Genomic DNA, 13858 nt, shown 5'->3' on the forward strand with positions numbered 1-13858 from the left:
GAGTTCCATCCGAAAGTAACCTGGAAAGCGCAATAAAACATAGATCATCCCACAGAGTTCCACAGTGTCATGATACCCCCTTCCACCTGCTATACCATACAAACCCAGCGAGTGGAAGCAGCGGCAGCATACCGATTAGCGCCCACCACGCTGGCCAGCATCGACGTCCCGCTTGTCTCCGCACCCCGCTAGCGCCCCCGCGGCACTGCTGCTCGTCATCTGCCAGCTTTATCGTCTTGGCGAATAGGTTCTCTAGCCCCGTTGGCTCCTCGGGCGCGAAAAAGCGTTGTGGCCGCAACCAGACGCCGTCGTCCGGAATTGTGAGCCGGACAGGCTTCTTGTCCGATCTCGGCGGGTGCTGGGTCGGGCGGATGGGCGACCAGTCCATCGCGTCCGGGTCGTCGCTTGCAGATGGGAATTCGTCGTCTGCGATTTCCATGTCGGAATCGTTGGGTGGGGCGTGCCTGAGGGGAGAGGATGGTGTGGTGGATGACGGGCCTGCAGGATGTGACCGGCTTGGCGATTGTGATGGGCCTGCGGGAAATGATGCAACGCCGAAAATGGGTTTTGGCTTGGGAGTCGTGGTGCGCATCACTCCATTGGAAGACAGTGACAGGCCGTTTAGGAGGTCGGGCTCTATAGCTACTGCTGGCGTGGTGCTGCGAGTAGAGGGCTGTGAAGATGTGGGAGACATGAACTGGTATCTATCTTCTGAACCGTCCATGAGACGTATTTTAGGTGGATGCTGGAGTTGAAGAGTGAAATGCGACGTTACGAGAACCTGGTCAGATCTGTGAGGTGAAGTCATTCAAGATGCGAACACACACTCACGAATAATTCAAGTACTATGGAGATAGAACAATACATCCGGGCCTCCGTCGATTGCGGGTCGTCCCAGAGTTGTACACGGTCCCATTCAGGCCTATACAAAGACAATGCGATGAATACTGAAGTACATAGTCTTGAAAGCCATGCCATCATCTGTAAAACCTGCGATAGCGTTGAATACTTCCAAATTTGAACTCATAGTAATTGCTAAGGAACGCACGACGTATACTCTTTTGCCGCGTTGGCGCACTGCCCGTCCTTGAAACTGCTCGCGTCGTAACGACGCGTATGTCGGATCCCACACTGTCCACAAGATGGAACAGGGGGTGATGACGGGTATAACCAGCCGAAAACTGCCAGGTAATCGCAGTACACCCTGTCTTGAGACCACTAAAGCGATATCAGCAAAATGGTAGCAAGGCATAAAACCGTGAGACATCGCACCTGCAACATATCCTCCTAGCGCACATGCAAGGCTTCCGAGCCAGAGACAACCCCTTATTTTCCACGCGGCGATCTCTCGCTGGAGGCGGTCCTTATCTTTCTGCGACTCGGGTGCCTGCAGGGTTGTTCGTTTCGTCGCGTGAAGGAATCCACCTAGAGCCTGCGTGCGCGCCATTTGATCACGCCGCCGGATCTCCTCCTCTACAGCGGGCGCACACTCGGCACACACGGGTGGATACCGCACCTCGACAGAACGGCGGTATTCGTCATAAGTTTCACTGCGCTCCGCATATTCTGGGTCCTGCATGTATGCATAGTAGAGAGGGTGAAGACAGTGCGAGAGGCAGATGAGTGAGTGCAGAAGTGGAGAGCTGGGGGCACGCACATCTTGTGGAGGAAGGTAGTTTGATAGGAGTTGAGCAAGGAGCATCTGATTTGTCTGGCAGGTGTGGCAGAACAACACGCTTCCGTATATGCTAGGCAAGCGGTCTTTTCTCGGGGATCCTGAAGTGCATTCAACCAGGTTGTTAGTACGAGCGTGTCGGGGACACGCACCTCGCCTGGCGAAGGAACGCGTATTCATTTTCTCGTCATGCATCGCAGGTTCTTCTGAGATGATTTCTCCGTCATTGCCATAGCGATTCCAGCAGTCGCAATTGGGGCAGCGGAAGGACCGGGGATTATGGGGAAAAGGCGTGATCGCCGTCTGGCAGTAGAAGCAGGCCACACTGCTATGCTGTCTAAAAATCTTGGACATCGTGGTCGAGTGTAGTGTGTTGTGTGTTATGGGTGGTGTGGCGAGAACAGAAACATGAGCATCGAGCCGTGTGCCAGAAGGAAGGTGATTTGAAGCAAGTGCTCAGCCACGTGTTCGCTCGACGCGTTCGCGGTGTTGCGCTCTGTTTGGCTTTTGACGCGTTTGGCAACTCCTCCTGCCCAGCGCTAACTTGGCCATGTCCACTTCGCCCGCTCCCTCAGCCTCTCGCGGCGATATCACCCTCCAGCCGTCCTATTTCACCTCCTCGCTCTATGTCGGACCTCTGCGCGAAGATATTTCTCGTCTGATATACGCCTTTTCGGAGCAGTATGTCGGGCCGCAGCAACCATGTCAACCATTTGCGCTTTTCAAGAAGTTATGGACAGATCTGGGGTGGAGTTGGATTCACTTCAAAGTCTTTGATGCTCGTGCGCGAGAGACCTTCATCGATGTCACGGAAAGACTATTTCTGGGTGCGTGCGTTGCGTGTTGTCGGTGTTGGTGTTTTGACCGAGGCAGTGCAGAACGTATGGCAGACACTGAGCCTCCCCTCGCTAGAGTTATTGCGCTCTTCGCTTTGTATACTTTTTACTCCACACAGCCATCTACGTCGACTCCTGCCCTGCGCTGTTCGAAGTACCTCGATGTCCCGATTGGTATGCCTCGCGTTTCTAATCGCCATCTCGTTGTGATTGACGCGTCGGCAGATGCTTACACGTCCATTATTACATTACCGTCAACTCTGATAGAGCCAGGGCTACATCCATTACAACCGTATGTCATCCACCTGCTCACCACGCTCATCGATTCGCAGGCGTTCCATATCCTGCCCCGTTCCGAGCTTCGCCCCTTCAATCCAAGCGTGCTTCCGAGAGAAATATTCGTTCAGGACGGAGAAGAACCTACTGCGCTTACTGGGTTAACAAGTGACGAAACTGCATCATCATTTGCGCGTCCTCAAAAGAAGAAGGGCCGCCCATCCAGGCGCGAAAAGGCCAAGAAAGCCAAAGACGCGCTAGTTGCTCTGGAGAAATATGTAGAGAAGAACAGCGTACCATCATCCGGTTCAGGTTTGCTCCAAAGTGGTATGCAGAGCGCATGGTCCACGCCAGTGCCATCCCAGGTGACGCACACTTTGTTAACCCACCCACCCACCACCACACGAAACAACTATCGGGCGCACAAAATGCAGCTGTTGGATGTTCTCGACCCTTACACGGGCGCGCCGTCGAGTTCTACGGGTGCGGTAGAAGGAACGGCAACATGGAAGGCGCTGGAGAAGGCAAATGAGGCACTCCTGGCGCGGCTACGGGAGATCGACGCGCTTGCTGCGGAGAAGGGGTTGGAAGTTGGTGGAGAGGGTGGGGAAAAGACTGGGCTGGCGAGAGTAGAGAAAGCTGCGAAGGAGCTGCATGAGCGTAGTGGTGCGAGTCCGTGGGCGAGAGGAGGGATCCTGGGGCTGTTGGAGGGCGCAGGCTTGGATTTCAGCGAGGAAGGTGATGTGGGCGGCAGCGGTGAGATGGACGGGACAGGCGGCTGATAGGATATGTCTGATATGTCTCCAGTTATGTTCTCGTAGTCGAATGGAAGTTCCCACGGCGGACGGAGCGGTGGTTGTGTCGGTTGTACCGAGACTCACCTTATCCCGGTCTCCATCGTATACCCTTCTCCTCGTCTTTCTCCTCCTCCTCATCGTCCGAGCCAACGACCATGGCTTCCTATGGGTCCCATTCCCAGCGGCGTTTCGCCCAGCAAGACTCTCCTTCAACCGTCAATCTTTTGTCTCCCCAATCATCAAGGTCCTCCCCTGGCGTGCAGGCCACGCTCGCTCAACCTCCCAGATCTCTGCGCAGCGTGGCCAGTGATGCATCGCTCGTGAGTGTCGTCGCTTGGTCTTATGCGCGTTTTGCGTGTCTGATTGTCCCCATAGAACGAGTCTCGGTATGGCTCGAACAAGCATAGCTCCATCCCTGCTTCTATCTCTGACAAGGTTTGTGCGCCTTCGCTCTGGTTTCGTTACGGCTGTTTTCTCACAGTTAGCTGGGCTCCGTTAGTTTTCGTTGGCCCCCGACCCGTCATCGTGGGGTGCAGACCTCTCGCTCGACCATCCGGAGATTGACGACGACCTCCACAACCCCGACCCAAGGCGGGACCGGAAACACGATCAGGGTGGACACATTTTCACCGCCCGGGGAGTCGTGAACTTAGGCTGTTTGGCAATTTTGTTGACCGGTTTGGTCACGCTCTTGTGCGTCTCACGTTACCACGTCGCAGTCAATGACGTCGCACTAAATATTGATCTTCCCGTTGATATCTCTTGCAGCGCCGGATACCCGCTCATCAGCCATTTTACAAAGCACAGGCCCTCTAAAAATGGCGGGTTTAACATCGGCGGTATGAATGCATCGGGCCAAGTACCGTCCATGCCTGGTAATTTTGGCCTCGTCGACACCGATACACCGAAAGAAGCGCTGTACAAGTCGGATTACATCAACAATAAAAAATGGCAGCTGGTGTTCAGTGACGAGTTCAACGTCGATGGACGATCTTTCTGGCCAGGAGACGATCCGTACTGGGAGGCAGTCGACCTGCATTATTGGCAGACGAACAACATGGAATGGCTGGATCCGACAGCCATCACCACTTCAAATGGTTCGTTGAAGATCACCCTGTCTGCGAAGGAAAACCACAATCTCAACTATACGAGTGGGATGATGACCACCTGGAACAAGTTCTGCTTCACCGGCGGACTGGTCGAGGTCTCGGCTGTACTTCCCGGGATCAACAACATTGTCGGCTTCTGGCCTGCAGTCTGGACAATGGGTAACCTCGGCCGTGCGGGCTATGGAGCCAGTCTTGAGGGCATGGTATGTTCGCTTATATTGGAGACTACTGTGCGCGTTGACACGCCCACTCCGAAATTCTTGCATACATTAGTGGCCGTATACGTATGACTACTGTGATGTCGGTACGATGCCGAACCAGACAAGAAACAGTCTCCCGCTTGCTGCTATGGAAAACGGTGATCCTACGAACGGTGATATCCTCTCGTACCTGCCTGGACAGCGTCTCTCGAGGTGCTCGTGCCCTGGGTCGTCTCATCCTGGCCCCATGCACGAGGATGGTACATTTGTCGGCCGCTCTGCGCCTGAAATTGATATTTTCGAAGCTCAGGTACATAGCTGCCATTTTCTTGTAGGCTTACAATTATTAACGACTATACGCGAAGATCACTGGGGATCCTTTAAGTGGACAGGTTTCGCAGTCCAGCCAGTGGGCTGTGAGTGGTGGCGTATCGTATTTTCCGGTATATATGGTGCTCATCCGTCACATCAGCCGTTCAATCACCAATATCTATGGGACAATACCACGGAGACCTACTCTATCACGAACACAACCGCTACGTTCTTGAATCCGTACCTAGGAGGTGCATTCCAGCAGGCGACATCTGGTGTCACCGAGAACAGTGCGTGCGAAATGTTCAATTTCCTTCAGCGTGGGTTGACATAGATGGAATGTAATGATAGACCAGCAAGCTTATGAGCTTACTGGGGCAGAGTACGCCGTTTATGGATATCAGTATCAGCCCGGGTTCGACGGTGCAGTGAGTTTGACGAATTCGCGCCCTACTAGCCATGGTTATGCTGATGCACTTTCCAGTACATCGCGTGGATTGCAAATAATCAGGTGGCGTGGGTTCTGCAGCAGTCAGGAATGGTTGCCGATCCTATAGTTGAGATCAACCAGCGCCCAGTGCCTCAAGAGGCCATGGTGGGTACTCCTTGTTCAATTTTGGCCTCTAGTCTGATCAAATTGACTCGTCCTGGTTAGTATATCATCGTCAACTTGGGTATGTCGAAGAACTTCGGGACTGTTGACCTGGAGCATCTGCCATTCCCCGCTACAATGAGTATCGACTATATCCGTGTATACCAGGATCCGAGCAAGATCAATGTTGGCTGTGATCCCAAGGACTTCCCCACCGCTGCATATATTAACCAGTGGGTCCTCTACTCACTGTGTTGTTCAGCATCCAACCTGAGCGTGCTCCTGCCTTTAGGTATATGGAGGCTTACACGAACCCGAATCTGACGACATGGCGGGGTGACTTTGGCCAACCCTTTCCGAACAACAGCTTCGCAGCGCCATGCCCTTGATGTGCTGTGCTCCTCTCATGACATTACGAGCTGTCCGCTAATATCCGACCTACGCTCTGCGCACCACACTAGTCCACCCCAACCTTAGTTGTCTCCTGCGGCGCTGCACGTCATCTTTAGAGATCTTCCCTGGCGCTTGCCTCCATCTTCGTCCTGCTTTACTGCCACACGTTGCATTTACACGGCGTACATGTTCTACTTTCTGCATTTGTCTGGAATCCATCATCACAGCTTGTTGTGGCTCCGCCCTACAGCGACCCCGGCCCCGTCCGCATCTACTTGCGGTCGGATGTGCTCTTACATTTAGAGAGGACAGCGTGGGGGGACGTGTACATATATACCTTGTAGATGGATTAATTGCGCGGGAACATGGATTTGTGTCGACCTGCATTCTTCAATTATCATACTGGAATGAAAAAAAATCGACAATGTCACTGATAACATGCTGCGAAGAGCAGCTTGCTTTTAGTGTTTGGTCTTGACAATACTGTAGGAGCAGATCCCTAGGAAAACATCTCGGATAAGTATCAGATTTCCCGTATACACTCTGCCGCCAGGTCCTGTCCTGTCACCGGCTGTGCTGAGTACTTGCTACGTTTTCTGACAATATTTCTTCGACTGCTTGCGGCTCGTCAATTCCTCTGAATACCTTGGCAATGAGACTCGGAGTAGCAATGTGACGCACGCACAGACCTGAACATTCGCATCTCGGTCGACCTCCCCTGACCTCCCATCTGGGCGGTTGACAATTATTAATTCCCAGATTCTTGTGGCTCGCATTAATTAGGTCCATCCCCCAGTCCGTGTACATTAACCGGCAAATCTCCGTTGACATGCTGACCTCTTTAAAGAACTCTTTCTTTCTGTATCTTCTGGCATTCAGTAGGTAGTAGGAGCTTAAGTCTTCGCCGGCTACCCTCACGATCCAGGACAAATATGGCCGCGGTGACACTGACAATTGAGACTGCGGAATACACATCAGCAAAAGTGCACAATTGTTACAACGGATTACGACGATTGTAATACTCCGCGGTATGTGGTAACAGATTAGAATGACATTGTAAACCTTCAGAATAATTGGGTTGTATTGCAACCTCTGTAATCGTTCCCGATGTATTGCAACCCTCAGTAACGTAGACAATTAATTGCAATGGCATCACAATGTGCTACAATGCTATGTGAGGTTGTAAGGGCTTGTAAGGTTGGGCAAATTTTTGTCAAATTACAGGAGCAACTACGAAGGGAGACCCAAAAAAATGGTCGACTGGTAGGTACACGTACGATGTAAAGTCCAGAGAGCAATCTATAGCGATCTACTAGGGTTCGGGTTCACCGTTCCTTCGACGCACTCCGAGATGTGCATTGTCTTTTCTTCCCAGCTTGCAGGCCACCTTCGAGTCTCTACTATGTTTACTGCGAGTTCTGTCGCTGTATAGATCCACCGGGAATACATTAATACTATAGGGTCTTGAGGCATCCAGTGCTCCATGTCAAGCTTCTCAATATTGCCGGTAATTATCTTTCCCAGGCTACCTAGCTACAGTCTTATACCGGTCCTTCGGCCACCCAAATCTTGCCCGCCTCTGTATGGTACATGCCTACACTTTCTCGTAGATCGGCAAGCACACAGACCTCAATACATACTCCTACCATAAGATTGCATGTATTTACAACCCAATCGCTGGAGCAAAACATGAAATCGCGGTGGATCAGTATAAAAAATCGTTATCAGTGCTTTCCTCACTCCTCCGGCCACGTCACATCACGTTGAATTTCCTGATACAGATGAGATTATGGGCGCTCATTTCTATATCAGGATATATGTGATGTGACATCTCGCCGATAAGAGCTCTGAAATGCTCACTCCCCAGGTCGAAGTTCCCTTCTCATCCTGGATAGCAGCGGATGGCTTCGGAAACATTGCCAAAACATTACAGCGTGCATAAATATGCCTGGCATGAAATTTTTCGGATTTCTGCTGTGAACTAAACAATGTACAAGCACTTTTTTGCAAATTACACTCAAAATCGGTGTCTCCAAACCGATCCAGAGGCCGTACAATTTCTACAAGCTTGGAGAAGATAGTTCTAGTATATTCAGATATAGTTTTAAAAAGTTGAAGTGGAAAAGGTGGCCAGGAAGCCAGAAAATGTGGGGTGGCCTAAGGACCCATGGTGGCCGAAGGACCGGTATAAGACTGTAATGATCTACCATACCAGTAGTGAAAATCCAAAGCCCTATTAGGCCCGTAGTGATTCTTCCCGATTTGGAAGTAAAGGCGATGACGTAGCTTCTTTCTCTCATAACCCTGGCCCGGGCGTATATAACGGACGGTGAGTCCCATCTGGTGCCAAATACTCCTTCTTCCCTTCTCCTTGTATCCTCCCACCTTACTGATGGCTTCAAGGACAACAACAACGACAACAACACCGCAGAATTGGTTAACGCCAATGCTGCTCACACTCCCGCCCATGTCTAACTTCTCCTCTCCTTCTATCGCACTCCAGAAGAATCCTTCTCCAGGATACTTCCTATGAGCCTCGTTTCCAAGACGACGTGCTCTTGCTCTTCCACTCCTTGCATGCCTATTAGAGTATAAGAAGTACCTCTCATTTGTTCACACTTGAGAGTAGGATCGGATCACTTGCGTGAGTTCTCCGGTTCATTGAAGAGCCCAATGATGTTCTGGAAAATTTTCACAGTGTTGAATGTCGAATTAACCATTGTGCCCACTCCAATGCATCTGAGAGTTCAGCCACGGTGCATGCTCTGGGGGGGCTCACATGCTCGCAGATCTAAGATTCCTGGGCAGGCGGGTTGCATATAATGGGGGGTGAGGCCTTATCACACCGAACCTCAGATACAGTGCACCAAGCTCTATTCTGGAGCGTCGTGCGTGTATCAAGGTCATGGTGTGTTAAGTCTCTGACTTCAACACACCGACGCGCGCTCGATACACGCAGAGCGCATACAAACAGTACACAACAATTATGTAATACATGATAAGATTAGATAAGATTAGGGCACAAGTACCGCTTGGTACTTGTGCCCTGCAATACAACAGCAGCACGTTACACCCTCCCCCACCGGACACATTCCACGGGACCATAGCACCGACTGCGCCATCGAATGGATGATGCAGGTGGCAATGCGAGGCAGTACGGTAGGATGAGGCAAGGCGACGGGCGAAGGCGACAACAGACACGGCCAGAACACTCAGGCGGGTTGTGGGCACACCGAGGGTATGCATCACGTCCCCAGCCATGGCCCACAGCGGCACATCAATGGGGGGCATGCCAGCGTGAGCTAGTGGCCGCCCATGTCATGGTCAGGGCCACCAGCCTCGGGGGTCGCTCTGGGGTTGGGGCCCAGCTGACCGCTGCCAGCGGGGGCATTGCCAGCGCCGGGTGTGGGTGGTTCGGGGTCTGGCGGCTGCATCGCCATGTCCTCGTCGACGAGTGATAACAACTCGTGGGTCGGGGGTACCGGCCGAGCACATCCATCACGAAGGTCCGCCGGGAAGTGTCCCTTGAACGGGGTCACATCTTCGAGAACCCGTCCGAGGATGTAGTTGCAGTGTTGACGGTGGAACTCCTCGAGGAATCCAATCCGCATGGGATGGAACCCGCGGGCAGCGTACCATCGCGCGACATCGTATATGGACGAGTTTTGGGCGGATGAGCGGGGAAACGGGGCCGGCTCGTTGTTGTTTGCCATGGGGTAATGTCCGGCCTGTACGATCCACGCGTACAGCCCGGGGATGGAGAACAGCTCCGCAGTGTGCTCAATGAACACATTGCAGGCCGTCGCTGGTACACTGGGTGGGATGATGGGGGCCATGCGACGTGCAAGCCACATCGCCTCCAGGTCCTGGCGTAGTGGGGCCTCCGAGCGGTCATTGTTCAAGTGCCTGATGGCCCAGTGAACCTGTCTCGGGTTCTGTGCATACCATGCCACCCACTCGTCGAATGTCGACGAGCTGGTGGGGTTGGTCATCCGACGGGGAGGGGGAACTGTCGGCGGATGTATCACTCCGGAGCTGCCGTGACGTCGCCACGACATGAGTAGGTTCATCATGCCGTGGGACGCAGTCAAGCGTCCATCTTGCTGCATCTGCCAGATGAGGTCGGTCGCCCGGGTGCGCGCGCCATCATCGCCACCGTGTGCCACATCGATGATGCGCTGCGAGTCGCAGACGTACCAAGGTACAAAGTTGTACCACTCGGTCGCCTTCCATGGTTGCGTGTTGACCGGGAGGGGGAACGAATTGGGCCAGTTGTGCGGGGCCGGCGAGACATCGTTATCGGTGTCTGACAGCTGCGGCACTGTCTTCCCTTTGTCATCGCTCCTCGATGTTCCTTGCCTGGGCAGGTTCATCAGGCCGCAGTTCCTCTGGCGCTGTTTGTTGAGCCGCTGGACCTCGACGTTGTCGGGCTCATTGTCGCCGTCTGTGGATGGCTCTGACTCCGACTCGTTGTTGTTGATGTGCTCGTAGGCCCGCTGCGCGCGCGACTTTACAGGGGCAGGAGCAGGACCAACTGGAGGTCGCGGAATGTAGTCAGCTGGTGGTCCCGATGTAGGACCGGTCGGCGGTCCAGGGGCACCACTCCTTGGTGGTGGCCCTGGGGGCATGTGTCTCGGTGGCAGGGGCATTCCCGGAGTGTGGTGTGTGGCTGAGCTCGGCCTACTCGCCGCGGCGTAGGGCACGTATCGCTATGCTCCCCCAGTCGAGTATCACGCTGGGGATCGACGTCGCGATCCGCTCGCATTTGACGGCAGTGAGTACCGGCGCGAGCTGCTGTTCGTTGATGGGGGGGAATACCTTCGCTCCCTCGGGGGAGGTAGGTATTCCAGTGGAGATGGTTGTCTCCGTGGAGCCCCACTCGGTTGCCCGCGATAGTCCGGGGGCGATCGAGGTCGGGAACTTGACGTGATCTGCCTGAGGAGGCGTTCACGCTCCCTTAGTAGGTCATCGACCTGTCGTCGCTGTGTGGTTGCTTCTGTTTCTGCCACATGGAGTTGCACTTGCAGCTCCATGTTGCGTTGCTGCATGGGAACATCACCACGTCCTCCCCCTTCCGAGGCCATGTAGGTCTGGAAGTGCTCCCAGAACAGGTGCTGCTCAGCATTGAGCACATCTGTGTGGGCTTCCTGATAGGGGGCCGTGTTGCGTGCCATCACGATGTGTTGGAGGTAGCTGTAGCACACAGCGCATGCCTCCGTGTGGTATAGCGTGAACTGGTGGGTCCCAAAAGAGACCCACCGTTCCATCACTGTCAGGATCGGCGGTGGTGGCAGCATCACTGCTGCATTCCCAGCACCTGTGGGTGCTGTGGTTGTCGATGTAGTTGCGATCGCTGGGGCCGCCATCGATCGTATCGTGATCGGTGGCGGTGGTGGTTGCTGTAGGGCCTGTGGCATCATCGCAGTTCCAAATTGGAGCCGCGAGGATGTCGACCTTGGTCGGCCTTGCTGTTGTGTGGCGGGGCGGCTTGTTGTCACCTCGTCGTTGTCGGTTTCCATAGGCAGGGTTGGTTGGGACATGGTGGTAGGAGTGTGGGAGTGGTGGCCTTGCCACACGTGTAGTTACACGGGCAAGTGCCGGCGTCTCACGTGGTCTGTCACGTGGACACGACGCGTACATCCTTTGATGTTATACGCATCCGGTCCTCCACTTATGGTTATTTTTTCTTTTGTTTCACAGGTGGCGCGGTCTTGCGCGGCAGCGCTCTCCAGTCCTTCACACCCATTCACTGCAAAACCCACAAAATCGTCAGGATCTAAGACGCGCCAATTATAAGTTACCTCTAACATCTTCGGACTTTGACGTGGCATTATCGGACACTGAAGATAGTTGTTGTAGTCCTTATTCGGCATTCTCGAGATTCTCCCGAAGTCTCAATAATCCAGACTTTGTTCGACTTGAAAGAGCCTTTACTCTCTCTGTCTTCCCCCTCTGCGGCAGTGACCTCTTCGACTACCTTCAAGATGTCCAAGCAACATAGCGAGAAGCATCTTCAGAGTCTGCCGACACCGCGGATTTGTTCTATTCCATGTGACAAGACACTCATGCACTTATCATGGCTTGCGAGTTAGTTCTTGCCCTTCTACGCTCAGCTAGCGCTATAACTCTAGATCTTAAGTCATGGATTCTGCGCATAGTCAACTAGAGTCGCTCGGGGTTAGTTTTAGAGCTGTTGCGGCCGATATAATCAGGGTGTACTTCGATCCAGCAGCCGGTGAACAAGTAGTCACTATCCCAGCGGCTGAATTTCATCCAAGCAGGCGGGAAATGGTATGATCATCTATGTAAACTCAAGGCAACTCAAGTCACACCAAACCGTAGGTTATCGTACTCATACTGCAGGAGTTGGTGCACGCTCCACATACTCCACTGTATGTGCAACCTGGGGGTTGCGATGAGGCTTTCCATGAATCTCCGTATGTGTACAGTCGAGATCAATACATGTTCCAACACTTTCTTACTGTTCTGACTTTGTTTAGTTATCTACAGCCTCGTGAACCGCCGAACATGCGGTGAACTGATTCCCAGCCTTATAGTCAGCTTCCGGAGATGGACTTCCTTCTATCCCATGAAGCACATTCAAGTTCCGAAGTAGATATAGCTGACATGTCGCAAGCAGAAATATCTCAGCCCCTTGGGCATGTTAACACATCGCCAGCACATGAGCTCAGTTCCTCCGAGATCTGCGAACCTGAGGACACCACGACTTTGCGAGCGTGTACTCCAGATACACAAGATGTAATGGTGAGTTTCTTTTTCGTGTAGGCGTGATTGTATTCCCCCCTTACAGTTTGCAGGACCACATCACTGCATATATCGGATACACAACCCCGGCTGCATCTCCCGCCCGCACGGCGTTCACTACTGTCCCCTCGAGCTCACCCTATTCCATCCTTACTTCACCATCTGGTCTCTGGAAGCAACGAGAAGTTTCTGCATCGCCCCCGTTGGGCTCCCCTTGCGCGCGTGGAGTTACTCCACCTATCGAAGCTCCTCTACCTATGCTTTTCACGCCGTCCACTCACATACCTGTCCTGCCTCGACTGTTCCCATCTCCATCTGGAACTTCAGCTTCTCGAGGAGTGTACAAAGTGGCCGCTCGAGCACGCTATCCAGACCTGGACTCACCGTCATCAAGGTACTGGAATTACATCACGTTCTCGCAGGAAGTCAGCTATCGGGACTTCACGTTTGACATAGATGGCTCAGAGGCTGCGAAAATAGGTCAGTACCTTTACTGCTGATATTACAATTATTGACTTTCGACGCTCATAGCGGAATGAGCGGGGCAATGCCAAACTGCCATGGAGCGGCGCGAAGGGGATTAAAAGATAACCGAGACATCTAAAACTCTGTAGAACCATTTTTGTGAATTTCACTTTGATTGATGTATCTCATGTATTACATGGTGCATTCAAATGTTAAAGTCCCTCACCTGTGCTTAGACGACGTTCTCGGCTGTAAAACTTAGAGCTGGAGAGCAGGAGAGCGGTCACGTGATATGTACGCTGTACGCGTCTTGTCGCGCTGAGTATCCCTCTTAGACTAACGTTCGCGATGCCGTCTAGCAACCTGGTCCAGTGCTTCTGCAAGACATGTAATGGAGCTTGGGTTACCACTCGGACGCGTCGCCACCATCAGGAACGT

The 13858-nt window shown here is 53.0% G+C and overlaps 6 protein-coding genes across 6 annotated transcripts; 3 read left to right on the forward strand and 3 right to left on the reverse strand.

Moving 5' to 3' along the window:
* Positions 1-67: 67 nt before the first annotated feature.
* SCP_0109160 (hypothetical protein) lies at positions 68-2029 on the reverse strand (the record flags this gene model as incomplete). Its single annotated transcript, XM_027753146.1, has 6 exons — positions 68-781; positions 832-990; positions 1049-1218; positions 1273-1573; positions 1658-1776; positions 1828-2029. 6 exons carry the CDS (start codon positions 2027-2029, stop codon positions 68-70), a joined length of 1665 nt encoding a protein of 554 aa, XP_027608947.1.
* Positions 2030-2225: 196 nt separating this feature from the next.
* On the forward strand, positions 2226-3569 carry SCP_0109170 (hypothetical protein; the record flags this gene model as incomplete). The annotated part of the gene is made up of 3 exons (XM_027753147.1): positions 2226-2502; positions 2554-2685; positions 2737-3569. The coding sequence occupies 3 exons, from the start codon at positions 2226-2228 to the stop codon at positions 3567-3569; spliced, it is 1242 nt and encodes a 413-aa protein (XP_027608948.1).
* Positions 3570-3739: 170 nt separating this feature from the next.
* SCP_0109180 (Beta-glucan synthesis-associated protein) lies at positions 3740-6186 on the forward strand (the record flags this gene model as incomplete). Its single annotated transcript, XM_027753148.1, has 11 exons — positions 3740-3904; positions 3960-4019; positions 4084-4277; positions 4353-4896; positions 4967-5203; positions 5259-5309; positions 5366-5495; positions 5557-5633; positions 5690-5800; positions 5861-6030; positions 6090-6186. The coding sequence occupies 11 exons, from the start codon at positions 3740-3742 to the stop codon at positions 6184-6186; spliced, it is 1836 nt and encodes a 611-aa protein (XP_027608949.1).
* A 3306-nt stretch (positions 6187-9492) lies between these two features.
* Positions 9493-10818, reverse strand: SCP_0109190 (hypothetical protein; the record flags this gene model as incomplete). The annotated part of the gene is made up of 1 exon (XM_027753149.1): positions 9493-10818. The coding sequence occupies one exon, from the start codon at positions 10816-10818 to the stop codon at positions 9493-9495; it is 1326 nt and encodes a 441-aa protein (XP_027608950.1).
* A 52-nt stretch (positions 10819-10870) lies between these two features.
* On the reverse strand, positions 10871-11730 carry SCP_0109200 (hypothetical protein; the record flags this gene model as incomplete). Its single annotated transcript, XM_027753150.1, has 2 exons — positions 10871-11125; positions 11164-11730. 2 exons carry the CDS (start codon positions 11728-11730, stop codon positions 10871-10873), a joined length of 822 nt encoding a protein of 273 aa, XP_027608951.1.
* A 1087-nt stretch (positions 11731-12817) lies between these two features.
* Positions 12818-13494, forward strand: SCP_0109210 (hypothetical protein; the record flags this gene model as incomplete). Its single annotated transcript, XM_027753151.1, has 3 exons — positions 12818-12955; positions 13009-13435; positions 13487-13494. The coding sequence occupies 3 exons, from the start codon at positions 12818-12820 to the stop codon at positions 13492-13494; spliced, it is 573 nt and encodes a 190-aa protein (XP_027608952.1).
* Between the last annotated feature and the right edge of the window lie 364 nt (positions 13495-13858).

This window comes from Sparassis crispa (genome assembly GCF_003851025.1).
Source record: "Sparassis crispa DNA, contig_000000F, whole genome shotgun sequence".
Taxonomy (NCBI): domain Eukaryota; kingdom Fungi; phylum Basidiomycota; class Agaricomycetes; order Polyporales; family Sparassidaceae; genus Sparassis; species Sparassis crispa.